The 17,484-nt window shown below is 44.9% G+C and overlaps 1 protein-coding gene across 2 annotated transcripts in view; it reads left to right on the plus strand.

The window, feature by feature from the left end:
- Nucleotides 1-17,484, plus strand: part of DLC1 (DLC1 Rho GTPase activating protein) — a 295,408-nt gene that overhangs the window by 127,607 nt on the left and 150,317 nt on the right. Inside the window, exon 1 of one of the 2 annotated variants that reach the window (XM_056855262.1) lies at nt 235-387. The exons of the other annotated variant lie outside the window; for it this stretch is intronic. Within the exon in view, the coding sequence (XP_056711240.1) occupies nt 270-387 (118 nt within the window). The 5' untranslated portion in view covers nt 235-269. Of the gene's footprint in view, nt 1-234; nt 388-17,484 lie in introns of those variants that run through there. 2 annotated transcript variants of the gene reach the window in all.

Genomic DNA, 17,484 nt, shown 5'->3' on the forward strand with positions numbered 1-17,484 from the left:
GATGTGGCAGCCAGCAGCCCTGACTTTGGCAGCTTGCCAATAGGTTGCCTGCAGTCTCTCTGCTTCCCTGTGTCTGCAGCAAGAGCTGCAGCAAGAGCTGCAGTGCCTGAATCTTGAAAGGGGGGGGGACGGTTTGACGACAAGCCCTCGGCTAAGTAATGAGAAAATACCCAGGAAATAACTAAACCAAGAATGCCTTTGCTGCTGAGGCCTGACTGCAGTGGTGTGTATTTTATACATTGTGGACGTCACGGTTTTCTCTCTGCGTTATGGATCCCCACCCGGTACGAGCCCCTTTGAGAAGATCATTCAGTGATCATATCAGAAGCTCCACTGCCAGAGCTCTGGATGCTATCTGGAAAACCACAAGAGACCAACGCCTGGCAGGTGAGGAGGTGGTTAAAAACTATTTTTAGTTACCCCGAGAACCTTATTCCTAATGATCACGGGAGGTGTTATTGATGAAGGCTGAGAACGTCAGCCCAGCAATATTTCCATGTCCGCTTATTATTCCTGTGTCATGTTGATTGTTTCTCTTCAGTAAAAATGCAGCCTGGTAATGATTTGTGTTTTTAAAAAATACAGAATAAGCACAAGCAAGGAATTATTCTGTGCGATTCTCTCGCAGCAAAATTATGCTTGCCTGGCAGTAAAGCTTCAGTGCTTGTATAGAGAGGATTTGCTTCAGTGGATTGCCTCAAGGGCGGTTGCCTCACCAAAAGGGAGTGCGTAGGTTTTTGGGCAGTGTGGCTGAAGATCACTGGCATTGTCTCTGACACAAGGCTAGCCCTACTTTAAGGGCCAGGCAAGCGTTACCAAAATGCTGAAAATACCATAATTTCAGTTTCGCAACACCCCAATACTAACGAAATGTATTCCAACATAAGCTTTTGTGAGTTAGACTTTATTTCTCCCCATATTGTCATCCTTTCCTGGGAGATCAGAAGAGGTTAAAGTTTCCCTTCTCTTAGCAGACTCCTCTCAGGAGATAACTATTTAGGTAGCCAAATTTTGCCTCCGGTCTACTGGGATTCGTAAACAGCTAATTGAAAACCTTTCCCCATAGAAGATGTTTCCTCCTCTTCTTCAAATGATCCCTCCAAGAATCATCAACTTTTATTATTTTATTTTATTATTTTAACCTAACTTTGATTTTTATCCAGAGCTGATTTTCTATCGAAATAAAACTTGATTGATTGATTAAGTTAGACTTTACCTTGTATTTAGATAGATGGTTTTATTGAGGTTGGTGGCGCTCCAGATATTACACAAGAAGATTGTGGCCTTATTTTGTTTCTCAGTACCTATCTTTCATTCATGCTAACACGCTGTTGTTTTGTTGTTGTTGTTCTCATTGTCATAACATTCAGAATTATCATTGCCAGCTCCGGGTTAGGATATACCTGGATATTTGGGAGGTTGAGCCTGAGAGGGTGGGATTTGGGGAGGGACTTCAATAGGGTATAAGAGAGCCAGTGTGGTGTAGTGGTTAAGATCAGTGGTTTGGAGTGGGGCACTCTGATCTGGAGAACCAGGTTTGATTCCCCCACTCCGCCACATGAACAGCGGATGCTAATCTGTTGAACCGGGTTGGTTTCCCCACTCTTCCACATGAAGCCAGCTGGGTGACCTTGGGCTAGTCACAGCTCCCTTAGAGCTCCCCCTGCCCCACCTACCTTACAGGGTGTCTGTTGTGGGGAGGGGGAGGGAATGTGATTGTAAGCTGGTTTGATTCTTCCATAAGTGTTAGAGAAAGTCGGCATATAAAAACCAACTCTTCTTCTTCTTCCTCTTCTTCATCTTCTTCTTCTGCCATACAGTCCACCTTCTAAAGCGGCCATTTTCTCCAGGTAAACTGATCTCTGTCGCCTGGTGTTGTAATCGCAGGAGATCTCCAGCCACTACCTGTTGGTTGGCAATCCTATTCAAAATACATTCAAGAAATGGGTGTGGCCTCACTCATGGTCTCTGGCCACTCAGTGTCCAATGTATAGTTAACAATCCAGATTTGAAGTATCCTGATCAAATCCCGACACCTGACATGTTGAGACAATGGATATGGTGAGAAGGGAGGCTGCTATGATTTTACTGGAAATGGCTTATACTGAACAAAAGGAGTTCTTATATGGACTGTCAAGATGAATCACAACAAGGAAAGAAGATACACACCACTGATTCAAAACAAGCATTAAGGGGCAAATTTCAGCAAAGCAAGCACAATTGACGCTATGCCATATGCACAGTAGTGAGTTACACAAATCCCTTAATTTGTAGGGTTGCCAACTTCCAGGTACTAGCTGGAGATCTCCTGCTATTACAACTGATCTCCAGCCGATAGAGATCAGTTCACCTGGAGAAAATGGCCGTTTTGGCAATTGGCCTCTATGGCATTGAAGTCCCTCCCCTCCCCAAACCCCGCCCTCCTCAGGCTCCTCCCCAAAAACCTCGCACCAGTAGTGAAGAGGGACCTGGCAACCCTATTAATTTGCCAGTATTCTAAGCACAGCGATGACAGCACATTCCCCCCACTCCCAAACAAATTCCCTCTGTAACGTTATATTGATACTCCGTTTTCATATTATTTTTTCCTTATTGTTCATAATGTTGTACTCACTTTCCAAATTTTCTGAGAGCTTTCTAGGAAATTCTGGAGTACTGCTGAGTTTCACTTGCCACTGATGTCAACAGTCTCCAAGAATGTCTGCCATACCTCTGCAAACACCATCTACCACTTCCCCAGAGTCTGGCTCCTTATTTTCCACTCAGTACTTCACACAGAGAGAGATAGTTCATAGTGTGTGTAATCTGTGCTTTTTTGAACCTGGTGTGACATACTTATGAAACATGGGAAGTTTTATCAAAACAAAACAAGTATCAACATCTCTATATATTTCTCTCTCCTTTTTTTAAAACGATGGCTGAGAAAAGTCAGAGGCAAAGATGCCTGCTAATTATATTTCTTGAGACTGTTACATTCCTAGAAGCTAGGAATGAAAATGAAGCCCTCTCCTTAAGCCTCTTAAAATATACTGATAAGAGTGGACATGTTTATATTCTTGATGGCAGACATTTATGAATAGACACCAGTTTTCTTTCTTTTTTTTAATCTACTTCAATGCTTAGATGGATTTTGAAGAGCAGGAAAAAGTAGTGAGCATTTCATTTTCCAGAGTCAAAGATGATTAGGGTTGCCAACCTCCAGGTAATAGCTGGAGATCTCCTGCTATTACAACTATCTATCTCCAGCTGATAGATATCAGTTCACCTGGAGAAAATGACCGCTTTGGCAATTGGACTCTATGGCAAACCTCCCCAAACCCTGTTCTCCTCAGGCTCCGCCCCCAAAATCTCTAGGTATTTCCCAACCCAGAGCTGGCAACCCTAAAGATTATCTAAGTTTGACCGGTACACTAATATACCTGAACTGCTTTCAGACAAATATTGCATCATCAGCAATTTGCAGGGCAATCCTAAGCACAGTAACACCCTAAATCCCATTAAATCAGTAAGCTTCGAAGGATGTCACGCCACTTAGAACTTCTCTGTTGATGTAGTAATGTAAATAATATTTAATGCTTTAAAAGGATTGTCCACATTTTCCGTGATGTATATTGATAAACAAATGTTCCTTGCTACAGTGTGTACTGATGATGATGACTATTGCTTCTGTGGATATTGCCTATTATTCGTTCAGCATGTTTGGATGATATCCCAGTCAACAATCTTGAATAACCCTGGCCTGTTTGGGTGGGTAATGTCATTATTATTGACTGCTGTTGTCCTGAATACTATTCATGAGGCGATCTCATTAATTCTTTTCCTGCTCTATTATTAGCTTACCACCATAAAATGTACACATTGAATATATTTGGGAGTCCTTAACCGAACTTTTAAATATATGTGAGTGTGTGTGTGTGTGTGTGTGTGTGTGTTTATCAATACAATTTCAAAACGCAACAAAATGAAACCACCCCACAAATATGAAGTAATTATAAATGTATATGTATGCACAAAAATGCTTCTGAAAATGTGGGTAATTTTGCAGATAAAATACATTGAAAAGACACATTATAATGCCTACACCATTTGGTCATTGCAAAAGGAAGTATTGTTTATCTCTAGCCATTTCTTCCCCTCAGGGCTTCCCATTGGGCATCCGTGAAACCCTTTTCTAATTGGTAGCTCCTGCTTTGTGGAAGGAGTTCCCAGAGGTGCTTCAGAGGGTGCTTTCACTGGAAATCTTTAGAAAACACTGCAAGTAGGGTTGCCAACCTCCAGGTATTAGCTGGAGATTTCCCGCTCGAAATCAGTTCACCTGGAGAAAATGGCCACTTTGGCAAATGGACTCTATGGCACTGAAGTCCCTTCCCTTCCCTCCCCAAACCCCGCCCTCCTTAAGCCCCGCCCTCAAAATCTCTCGCCGGTGGTGAAGAGGGACCTGGCAAGCCTAACTTCAAGGTGGTTGTGTTCACCAGGGTGTTAAAGGGGTGTTAAGACTGTGGGCAGCAAAGTTTGAATTTTTAAATGTGATTTTGTAGTGACTTTGAATAAATAATGAGCCCGGCTTTTGCCGGGGAGGGCAGGGTAAAAACTTGATTGATTGATTGATTGATTGATAAATAAATAAAGTAAGCTGCTTTGATCCTGGGTAGGAAAGGCAGGATATAAATACATGCGATCAGAAAATATGGCACTAGGAGCAGGCATAGGCTTCTGCATCTCTACCACACAAACACAAATGTCCAATTCCGTGCTGACAGCATATTGTTACCTTCCATGCAAGCAGATCCAGTTGTTTGTAAGGTGAAATATGTTATTATCTCACTAGTGACCTTCAGAAACCTTCAAGAACTTTCAGCCACAGAATGCTGGTGATTAGTACAACTGATGTGAATGAAGTTGAGGTTCGGTGTAGCTGCTGGTGCTTGGAATTGGCACAGAGAACTTTGAAACGACTTTGGGGATGACTCAGTTCTGAAGGGAAGGGGACTAAGGAAAACTTTATTTAGGGTTGTTTGTAGGGTAATGTAGAGGGACATGGAAGTAGGGTGTCAGGGAGCTTGTCAGAGAGCAGGAAGATGGGCTGTAGATTTCAAGCTAGTTCCCTCGGAGCTGTCACTCTTCAAAGCTATCCAACACTCCTTCACATTTTTTCTCTGAAGAGGTTGTGGTGTGAGTCTCTTGCTGTTTATCTTCAACTCTTGGAATGTTTTCTTTTTCAACACCGTTGACCTTCTAATTTGAAGGCTGATATAAGTGAGACTTCCAGCAGCCATACCACAATGCAACTAGAAGCATACGTGCTTTGTCACGGAGGTTGTTAATGAATATCCAGCATCAGTTCACCTAACGCCAGTTTAAGCTAGCATTAAAAAACTGTTCTTTTTTGGCTACTTTTCTCTTTAAGTTCATTTTTAAAGAGTTTGTTTCAAGTCGTACCATAAGACCATTCACACTACATGTGTTCGTTCAATCCTGTGAATGTGTATTTCCAGAACACAAAGTAATCCAAATTCTATTCCAAGAAACCCAAGAATAACCAGAATTACACCAGAAAACCCACCATATCTTTACACATAGATTTAGTTATGGATGATTGACAGTGCAGTGTTGTGCTGAGCTGCTCCATTTTAAGCTCAACGAAATCAATAAATTTAGACTGGAGTAACTCTGAATATGATTGCACAAAACAGATGGTACTTCAGAAAGTCTGTGAATGAATAACCAGTGTTTTTTACTGTTAAATAGCCATCACAGGAGGGGGAAATCAACACTTTCACCCATGCCTTTTCCTGACCTAAGATCTATCAGCTGGAGATCAGTTGTAACAGCCGGAGATCTCCAGCTACAACCTGAAGGTTGGGATGGGAACCCTAAACATAGGCAACTTCCCTTAATGCCTCTGACAGTGGGATGGATCCTATCCCTATTCTGTTACTCCATTGAGCAAAGTTTGCAGCCTTCCTCTAGCCTTCCCATGGAGGAAGAGCCCCTTAAGTTCAAGGAAGACTTCTTGAAGGATGGTTGGATCCATCCCTGTAACAACAGTACACTAGTATACCATATTTAGGCACAGTGATATATCGTGGTCTCTGAACTCCTTTTGGAACATGTGAGTTTCCTTGACCCTTTTAAGTTCAGCTTCCAACCATATTTTGCAGATGACAAAGCCTTGGTCACCTCACCAAACAACCTTCACCAAGAAAGGAACAGGAGGAGAGCATCCTTGTAAAATCTCATACACCTTTCAGCAGTTTTCAGCACTATCAAACATAGTACCGTATATACTCGGGTATAAGCCGACCCGAGTATAAGCCGACCCCCCCAAACTTAAGGCCAGAAAAGGGAATTTCTTATTGACCCGCGTATAAGCCGAGGGTCAATAAGAAATTCCCTTTTCTGGTAAAGCTGCGCTCTAAAATGGCGGCCGCCATTTTAGAGCGCAGGGATGATGTCGCCCCTTCCCAGGTCACCCTCCCGCCAGCCTCCCGGGCCTGCCCAACCCACCCCAACCCCAGTGCCATCCAGGGGGGGAGGGGGAAGATCCCCTGAACCCCCTACTCACCGGGAGATGCGGCGAATCGGCGGCGGCAGAACGGCCTTCCTGTGCCTGCAGGAGGCCCCCCCAGGCTGCTGCCGGCTGCAGGGAGCGGCAGCAGCGCGGCCTGGAGGGGCCTGGAGGGGCCTGGAGGGGCCTCTCTCCGGCCCTGGAAGGCTGCTGCCGGCTGCTGGGAGCGGCCTGGGCGCGGCAGCGGCAGAGGCGCGGCCTGGAGGGGCCTCTCTCCGGCCCTGGAAGGCTGCTGCTGGCCGCTGGGAGCGGGCCGGGCGCTGCAGTGGCGGAGGCGCGGCCTGGAGCCCGGGCGCGGCAGCGGCGGAGGCGCGGCCTGGAGGGGCCTCTCTCCGGCCCAGGAAGGCTGCTGCCGGCCGCTGGGAGCGGCCCGGGCGTGGCAGCGGCGGAGGCGCGGCCTGGAGGGGCCTCTCTCCGGCCCAGGAAGGCTGCTGCCGGTCGCTGGGAGCGGCCCGGGCGTGGCAGCGGCGGAGGCGCGGCCTGGAGGGGCCTGGAGGGGCCTCTCTCCGGCCCAGGAAGGCTGCTGCCGGCCGGGGAAAGGTGCGCGGGCCTGGCGGCGATGGCGGCGGTGACGGCGGTAAGTTCCCCCCTCCCCCCTCTACCGTATTGACCCGCGTATAAGCCGAGGCCGGCTTTTTCAGCCCTTTTTTTGGGCTGAAAAACTCGGCTTATATGCGAGTATATACGGTATCCTTCTGGTTCATATAGAAGGAGGAGGATTTTATATGCTGACTTTCTCTACCACTTAAGGAAGAATCAAACTGGCTTAAAATCACCTTCCCTTCTCCTCCCGTCAACAGATACCGTGTGAGGTAGGTGGTGCTGAGAGAGCTCTAAGAGAGCTGTGACTAGCCCAAAGTCACCCAGATGGCTTAATGTGCAGGAGTGGGAAAACAAATCCAGTTCACCAAATTAGTGTCATGTAGAGAAGTGGGGAATCGAACCTGGTTCTCCAGATCAGAGTCCACCACTCCAAACCACTGCTCTTAACCACTACACCACGCTGGCTCTCACGCTAGGCTGAGAAGCACCATTTTGCAGTTTTTCTGATCCTGGAGGGCTGGATCCAGAAGGGCTTAAGGAGATCTTGGAACATGAAAAGTGCAGTGTTCTGCTCTCTGTTTCCTCCACATCAGTTTCTTGTGCAACACTGCTCTTAGTAAAGGAGGAAACTGTCTTAGAACAGCAAAAAGAAGATAAGCACACCCCGTGATGTGAGAATCAAATTGGTCTACAATTCAATTAGTCATTTTGAGCTGGAAAGGGTAGCGACAGAACAATCCAAATTGCAAAAAAAAGGCACTTGCTAGGCTTTAAATACAAAACACTGCCTTACAGTAAAAATGTTTTGATTTGCAAATTGTGCCTTTATAAAAAAACTAGACATCCTGCAGGACCTTGCCAATACTGAGGCATTTTGAACAATCATTACTATGAAATACATTCCTTCTTAAAAGGTAAGGACACCATTCTGCTATAACAATAAATGAATTTAATAGCAAATTGACTATTACTGTAAATGTGCACACCAATGCTAAGGTTTCAAGCATTTCAAACAGGAGGTATCTTACTCTCCCCCCAAAAAACCTATGACCTCCAATTTTTCTTGCTATCAAGTCACAGCTGACTTCTGGCAACCTCGTAGGGTTTTCAAGGCAAGAGACCTTTGGAGGTGCTTTGCCATTGCCTGCCTCTGCCTCACGTACTCTATGATCTCCTTAGAGTATTGTAAAGTGAGATTATTCTGGAATAAGGGAGTCAAGCCAGGCTTGCAAATCTGGGGCCTAACGCACTCAGTAGATACTACGTTTAAAAAAATGTGTTATCCCGGTTAGATTGCACCTCAGACCTCCCGTTTCGGCTTGGAAATGCTTTGGAAGCACCAGACGTCTGTTTTTTTCCGAAAACGCCTATACCACGATGTATTTCGTTATGTCGTTTCTAAACCGGCAAGCCAAGGGGTGTGTTCAATTACAAACGCTATTCTGTTCTCCACCCCTCTTTTCGAAACACCCAATGAAAAGCCTTTCTCCTCCCACCACCTTCCCCCTCCCCTCCCATTTGCATCCACTAATCTTTACTCCTACTAAATTCCCCCCCCCATAGGTGTTTGTGCAGGGGAGGGCGAGGGCTGGAAAAGCAGCAAAATTGCTGCGAACGGCAGAGGGGGGAGGGGGAAGCAGCGCGAGGAGGAAGGGCGAGAGACTGAGGAATAGAGAGAGTGTCCGCCCGCATGCGCGCACACACACAAAAGTCAGGGCTCTCCAGTGCCGGCGCAAGTTTCTCCCCACCTGTTCCTATCTTTCTCCCAGCGATAAAATGCAACATCGTTGCACCAACGCCCGCTAAGACGGCAGCTCTGTGATCAGCTCTGTGCAAGGAATGGCTCATTTTGGTTTATTTGGGGGGGGGGGATGTCTGCATTGGTTGTGATTAGGGTTTCCCTGCCGTTCAAATGAGGCGTACAGCGCTCCCTCGGAGCAAAGATATTGCGCATGCGTGAAACAAAGAAAGGGGAGGGGAGGCAGGGAAGCATCAGCTACGTAGACATGACGCGGTGCTCCCCCACGCTCCTCCTCTCAACAGTGCGATATGATGATAAATCGTCTTGGGAGCAGTCTTCACAGGCACAGTGCGATCAGAAATGAAGAATACGCATCCAAAACACACACACCAAGCACAATGATACTCTGCTGTAAATTGTTGATGCGTTAAGCTCCTCTCATAGTGCAAGGATTTCCATAAACCTGTCTGTGTACAAAGGACAGAACTACCTGTCACGAGGGAAACCCCAGATCTACAACGCTCTGTTTTTATTGTAGCATTTTATTGTAGCATTTCAGAGTCTTCAATGGGAAAGAGTACTTAGTGCTTCTTTTCTACAGACATTCTTCCCTATAAAAGTTCCTTCTGGCTTTTAAATCTCATTTCTTTCCCAGTTGGCCTCTGAATCTAGAAGTAACTTACGTGATGGTAGCACAGCCTCTTAGTTGGGCGGGGGGCATTTGCAGGTAGAAGATCAACAGGCACAATGGGGGATTAAGTACCTATTCCTATGACCCGCCAGTTCTCCACTCCAAGTGCCCTCATTGCCCCTGTGTTTGTATTATCTTGGCAAAGGCAAGTCCCCAAAAGCAAGATAATGTGCAGCTCAGATCCTAGCCACAATTTTTAAAAGATTGTAATATTGTCTAGCCTTTCTAAAAGGGAAAGTCCTAAAATATTCCATGCATCAACATATTGAAAGGACCTTGTTTAACAAATACTACGACAGCTATGGAACAGCAGACATCTGACAGCTCCCTGACGTCACAGGGTCGGGTGATGGCTTCCAGATGAGACGACTTATTGATGTTTTGATTAACTTCTAAGCAGCACTGTCTCTATGTTTTTGTTTGCCGACTCCAACTTCTCTTGCACATGAGTGTTATTGGAAGGGAGTGGGAAATGAAATTAGCGTTTGGCACCAGCCCCAAAGTAGCTGAACTTTCCCCGTTATCGTGTGCATTTTTGGGTCTGCGACAGGATATGCAGCCTGTGGGAAGGTCAGTTCAAAGCTGTGCTACGATAAGGGGAACTGTACCGCTATTGCTATTTTCAATTAAAGGGAGCCCCTCAACTGGCTTATCCTAGGTTTAGCATTGTAAATAACGCTCCCCAGACAACAGGAAGCACAGGAAATAGGAGAGCATGAATAGATGGCATTCTAACCATTGTTTTCACTCCTTGTTATCTCATATTTATTACAACATAGAGGATATTTATTCCTATAAAGAACTGTGACATACTTTTCAGGAACAATTTATTATATCAGCTATAGAGATTAAGGACATTTGCTCTTTCCCTTACTTCCTTATGTGTGGATCTCCTTCCACAAATCCACAAATGATAGAAGACCTAAGGGCTATTTGTTCATGCTTATCCATTATTTCCTTTGCCTCTTCTCCTCCTTCTTTTGGTTTCTCTCTCCCCTCTCCATCTATGTTTATAAGATCTGTTGGTACAGGTCTTTGTTTCTGTTACTCTGTGAAGCACCATATCCATTGAAGGTTACACTATAAATAATCAATAGTATTTGACATCTAGTAGCCAGAGGATCCATTTCTATCACACCACATCATTTCTACCAGGCACAAAGGTTCAAGCTTGAAGGAAATGGACCAGGTGTTGGGAGAAGTAGTAGATGGAAGTCAGCAGGAAAATAAAAAGCAGAAGAGGTGGATGGGTTAGGACGAACTGCTGTGGAAAAGAAAGAACCAGACAGAATGGGGGATGGGTAGAAAAACAGTGAAGAGTAGACTCCCCCCCCCCTACTCTTGACCCCTGTTCCTGCTAGGGTTGCCAGCCTCCAAGTACTAGCTGGAGATCTCCTGTTATTACAACTGATCTCCATGCCAATAAAGGTATTTGAAAATTTGAACTGATCTCCAGTCGATAAGAGATCAGTTCACCTGGAGAAAATGGCAGCTTTGGAAATTAGAGTCTATGGCATTGAAGTCTTTTCCCTCCCCAAACCCCACCCTCCTTAGGTTCCACCCCAAAAACCTCCCGCCGGTGGCGAAGAGGGACCTGGCAACACTAGTTCCTGTCCATAGAATTCCATGGGCATTTTATGGCCTCTACTTGCTTAAAGAACAACCACAAAATGAATACTGTCTATGGGACATCAGTAGGAGAAACAGAAGACAGAAACGGGATATCAAGAAAGAGCCAAATAAACAATTCACTTATTTTCACTGAAAGCAAATGGGCTGTATGTTTTATATTTTTTAATAAATAAACTGCAGTACTGATGGGGCTGGTTTCATTAGCATTGGCAGTATTAGAGGACTATTCAGTGAACTGTATACCAAAGGACAAATGACCATGTCATGGATGTTCTAAAATTTAAATGTTGTAAATTATTCAGTTTCAAAGTTGTATGAACCAAAATTTTAAGTTCCTGTAGGGGATCGGGGCTTGCACATTGCCTTTAGACCAGGGATACCCGGGTACACATCCCCACTCAGCCCTGAAGCTCACTGAATGGTATTTAGGAGCTCCCTTTATCTCAGCCAACCTACCTCACAGGGTTGCCAGCCTCCAGGTACTAGAGTAAATCTAACAAATTGCTACTTATGCTGAAACAACGATAGTTAGGAAAATCACAGCACAGGCTCAATATCAAGAAAATAAACCACAATGTATATAATTATATAATTGTGCTACAAACTAGCACCAACTCAACAGGATGCAATCTCAACTTGGAAACATAAGAATTACAAGGGTTGCTTCACCAACATAATCAAATAATCGGTTGCCGCACCGGAAATAAAAGTCACTGGCCCATCCAGAGGGAACACAAAGGGTGTAGTATCCACAGTAGCAAAATCAAACAATATCAATACGGAGTATACAGTTCCAAATTCCAAAAGAAAAGTCTAACAAACTTGTCCCAAGATGAATCGGCGCTCGTAGGTGACGTGCGCCGTCTAGGAGGGCAAAATCCAAGAGTTCCAAGTGGAAGGAATCCAATCAACAAAATCCAAGAGTTCCAAGTGGAAGGAATCCAGTCAACAAAACGACACTTCCGGATCTGTGTTCGTTTCGCGTATAAGCTTCATCAGTTGTTAATGTAATTCCTTTAGCTTCATGAAAAATTTTACTGGGTCCACAGACCTCTAGAAAACAGTCAGAAATATTACAGCCCAATACTAGAAGATGCAAATCATAATATAGTTTACATCGGATCGGCTGCCCCATTCATCCCAATAGGGGAAAGGGGAAAGCCCATATCTCGGGACCCCCTGACCCAATGTTCACAAAACTTGGGGGGTTCCTTAAGAAGCTTAATCTAAAGTTCCAGTGAAAGTTTTGTGTTTGCACCCCCAAAAATGCGCCCCCTGCAGCCATGGAAAGAGAAAAGGGGGGGAGGCGATATTTCTGCCCCCACTGAACCCATCTTTACAAAACTTGGGTAGTATCTTAAGAATAATTCACTGAAGCTATGCTAAAAGTTTGGGGGCCATATCCCCAAAAAAGCGCCCCCTGCAGCCACATAAATGGAAAAGGGGGGAGGGAAAAGGGGGAGAGCCCATATCTCGAGACCCCCTGACCCAATGTTTACAAAACTTGGCGGGTATCTTAAGAACACTGGTCTGAAACTCCGCTCAAAGTTTGGGATTTGTACCCCCAAAAATGCGCCCCCTGCAGCCATGGAAAGAAAAAGGGGGGAGCCCATATCTCGGGACCCCCTGACCCAATGTTTACAAAACTTGGGGGGTACCTTAAGAAGCTTCATCTGAAGTTCCAGTGAAAGTTTTGTGTGTGCACCCCAAAAAATGCGCCCCCTGCAGCCACAGAAAGGAGCGAATGTGCACAAGCACCCCACACACACACACGAGGATTTCGCTCTCTCTCTCTCTCTCCCTGGCCGGGCCGCACATCAGCTGATTCCTCCAGTACTCAATCCTGACTGATTGGCCAGAAGAAGACCCAGCTTGCCCACCGATTGGCCGGGGGAGGAGAATGCTGCTTACTGACGGTTATACTGCTTACTGACGGCCGAATTGGCCGAATTTATTCGCGAACTCCCGAACTCGCTGAATTCGGGGGCCCCGGTTGCCCGCCAGTTTTGAGTTCGGATCTGTCCGAACAGAAAAGCAACGAATCGGGAAATTCGGTTGATTTTCAGTTCGGACCGAACCGAATTGACAGCCCTAAAGCCCATTCATTTCAGTGGGCTAAGACTGGAGTAACTCTCCTTAGGAATGCACTGTGAGAATTATCCATAAATTGAAGGGGCACTTTCAATAGTGCCTGTGGCAGCCCCTTTAGAGATTTTGGTGACCCGCAGGTTTGAGCTATAACTTTCTGTTTAACTTTTCCTGTGAAGATAGACCCTTCACTGCCGGGTAGGAGACTGAAGAGAAAGAGGAACGTCTGAGTAGAATATTAGGCAACTGACAAGCCCAGGCCACAACCTCACTGATGTTGTGCCTTGGAAATGACCAACAGACCTCATTCTGTCTTTATTTTGACCCTTTCATAGAGATCGTGCTTCTCCCAAATGGAGAGCTCTTGGGCAACTGAGGTTCAAATGTTCCCCTCGGAAAGGGTGCTTTTGATAGTTATGAGGAAATTTATATGAGCCACATTTGTAGAGCAGCAGTGACTGGTTTAAAGACATTGACTGCATTCAATTAAGTCTTCTTTTTCCCTCAGGCACTTAGCTCTGAAGGAATGTTCCGGAAGTTTGCAGCAAAAGCTGGCTCATATGATGTTGATGGGCTGGGCCCGTGTCACCAAGACACCTCCCTTGCCCCATCCTTGGAGCAGTTTTGTGATTGTTTTTAAATGTTTTAACTTTAAAAAAATGTTTTATCTAAAACAAAAAGACCAAGGATTAATGTATGCATGGGTAAATATTTACATGTGGTACCTAAAAGCTTGAGAAAGGGCCTTCTCAGTTGTGGCACCAAAAACACAGAATTTTCTTCCCAGGGAAATTATAGAATCATAGGATCATAGAGCTGGAAGGGACCACAAGGGTCATCTAGTCCAACCCCTGCACAATGCAGGAAATTCACAACTACCTCCCACACACACACACACACACACACACACACAGTGACCCCTACTCCATGCCCAGAAGAAGGCCAAGATGCCCTCCCTCTCATGCTCTGCCTAAGGTCATAGAATCGGCATTGCTGACAGATGGCCATCTAGCCACTGCTTAAAAACCTCCAGGGAAGGAGAGCCCACCATCTCCCGAGGAAGCCTGTTCCACTGAGGAACCACTTGACTGTTAGAAAATCTGTCCCCTTCTATTATTGTCTTTCACCAGTGGGTGAAAACTTTTCTGTTTTGTTTGACGTTTTCCCTCACTGAGTCTGCTTCCTGTTCACACATCTATGTGTTCAGGGGTTTTGTTTAATTGGTGTGTGTGTGTGTGTGTGTGTTTTAAGCATGTTTTAATGTTTTGCATTGTGAACTGCCTTAGGGACCCTAAGTTGGGTAGAAAGGCAGCTTTAAAATGTTTTAAATAAGTAAATAAATATATGAATTGGGCTGCCAATCTGAAGCAGAGAAGGAGGGTTGAAACTGGTGGCTGAACCAGACTTTGTCATCCAAACTGTGTACCTGTGAGGAATCCATGCTCACATCATGGAGGACAGACTCACTGTGACTTAAAAAAAATTAGATCTTGTGATGCTGAAGAAGTGTGAAGGGTAGCAGCTTGAAATTCAAGCTTCCTCAGTGTGAAAATGCTTCCCCCAATGCACGATCAGGCAAAACTCTTTTCAAATTCCGACCTGCACCCAGAACTCCCACCCTGTTGATCCACCAGTCCCTCCTGACCCTCTCAGCTCCAGAGCCAGTGTGGTGTAGTGGTTAAGAGCGATGGACTCTAATCTGTAGAAGCGGATTTGATTCCCAGGTTTGATTCTCCAATCCTCCACATGAGCGGTGGACTCTAATCTGGTGAACTGGGTTTGGTTTCCCCACTCCTACACATGATGCCTGCTTGGGTGACCTTGGGCTAGTCCCACTCTCTCAGCCCACCTGCCTCACAGGGTGTCTGTTGTAGGGAGGAAAAGGGAAGGTGATTGTCAGCCGCTTTGAGACTTTTTAAAAAAGGTAGAGAAAGTCGGCATATAAGAACCAACTTTTCTTCTTCATCATCACCTAAGAGGGGAGCCACAAATCCTAATCATTCTCCTGTCCTTCCTTCTAAATGCTGGAACAGCAACCCTCTCTAAAGGAGCCCCAAGTCTTGTAATCCTCCATGGCTCCTAAATCCTTTCATTGGTTCTATTTATCGTTTGTGTGAGAGGATTTTATTTTGGCAAGAACTGTTGAAAACATGGATTTTACCAACTTGAGGTTACACAGGAAATAGTGTCAACAGCACAGTAGCAGCCCAGAAAATAATGCTAAAATTAGATGAAGACATTGGTTTAAAGAAGTCAATAAAGTATAAATAAGCCAACTGGGGAAAAGAGAGGAGTTCAGGAGGTCATGCGAATTTTGGCCTTTCACTTAAATAAACTGCTTGTTAAGTTCCATGTGTGTCTGGAGAGGAACTCCTCAACAACTTATCATTTTTAAGAACCAGTGGGGAATTCTCTACAAGTGAACAGCAGAATTGCACAAATAATATGTTTCAGAGGAGAAGCAGCAGGGCAAAGTGCAGGGTCCTTCCTTCACCTGCCAGTTCTCACCTGTAAATCCTCTCTACCTTTTCTGCCTTTTAAAAAATTGATTTCCCAGCTGCCTGGAGTGCAATGTAAATGGGGGGCGGAGGTATTTTCAGGGAAGGATTGTCAATTGTGGGCACTGCAGCACCCTGTTCTGTAAGTCCTGTCCTTGGCCTGTAGAAGATCTAATAGTGAGGAATTATTTGATTACCTTCTCATCCTAGGGTTGCCAGCTCCAGGTTGGGAAATAACTGGAAATTTTTTGGGGGGTGGAGCCTGAGAAGGGCAGGGTTTGGAGAGGGGAGGGACTTCAATGCCATAGAGTCCAATTGCCAAAGTGGCCATTTTCCCCCCGAGAACTGATTTCTGTCGCCTGGAGATCAGTTGTAATAGCTCAGTGGTTCCCAACCTTTTTTTGAACAGGGACCACTAGGACTTTTTTGTTCAATGCAGGGACCCCAAGGTTCAAAATAAAAATTCTGAGAATTTGAAAATAAACTTTAATCATAACTGTTAAAAAGGTAAAGTAAAGGTCCCCTGTGCAAGCACTGGGTCATTCCTGACCCATGGGGTGATGTCACATCCCGACGTTTCCAAGGCAGACTTTGTTTGCGGGGTGGTTTGCCAGTGCCTTCCCCAGTCATCTTCCCTTTACTCCCAGCGAGCTGGGTCCTCATTTTACCAACCTCGGAAGGATGGAAGGCTGAGTCAACCTTGAGCCGGCTACCTGAAACTGACTTCCGTCGGGATTGAACTCAGGTCGTGAGCAGAGCTTTTGACTGCAGTACTGCAGCTTAACACTCTGCGCCACGGGGCTCGTTAAGCATTAAACTTAGAATAATATTTGAATATATTTTTTATAATAGAGAACGTTTAATTGTAGATCAATGTGATTTTTGAGCTTGCATCCTTTTTACAAGCTGGACAATTCTGAGGTAATACTGTTGCTCAGAGCTACACGAATATCATCACTTGCTTCCAATCGATTTCTGGTCTTGTTCTTAATTATAAGCAAAGCAGAAAACCCTTGTTCGCATAAATAAGTTGTGGAGAAGAGCATAAGATATCGCAAGGCGAATCCCCGAACTGTAGGATATGAAATTGCTTTTTTACACCAGAACTCTTCAAGAGAAACTGATTCAAACGCATCCTTACAGTGCCTATCATTAAGGAATTCAGTGAGCTCTTCCTGGATTTCTTCTGCAACCTCTTCAACAGCAATACCAAAAGGATTGCGAATCAGCTATTGGGTATCTTTTGATTCTGTCTGGTTATATTCCGGGAAGTAACAGTGGAATTCATCGACCAGCATTTGCAGATGACTTCTGATGTTGTCTTGTATATTTGCGGTGATCATGTCATCTTTACTATCATCGACCAGTGCTTTTAATGTCACAAACGCAGAATAATTGTTTTCGCCTACCCATAATTGAAGTTTGTAAATAAAGGCATGCAGTTTATCTTCAAACATAAAAATGTTTCCCACACCTGCTAAATTTATGTTTCCAGAACCTTGCAACTGTAAATTTAGTTTATTCAAATGTGAGAAAATATCCACAAGATAAGCCAAATGCATCTGACTTTTCGAATCAGAAAACAGCTCTAGTAAATCTTTAATTTTCTTCTCGGCTAGAAACAGCTCAACCTCTTTTCTTAGTTCAAATAACCTTCCCAGCATATTGCCTTTCGATAACCAATGAACTTTGGTGTGGAAAAGAAGAGTCTCATGATCGGAGT

The sequence above is a fragment of the Euleptes europaea genome, chromosome 9, assembly GCF_029931775.1.
Source record: "Euleptes europaea isolate rEulEur1 chromosome 9, rEulEur1.hap1, whole genome shotgun sequence".
Classification (NCBI taxonomy): Eukaryota; Metazoa; Chordata; class Lepidosauria; order Squamata; family Sphaerodactylidae; genus Euleptes; species Euleptes europaea.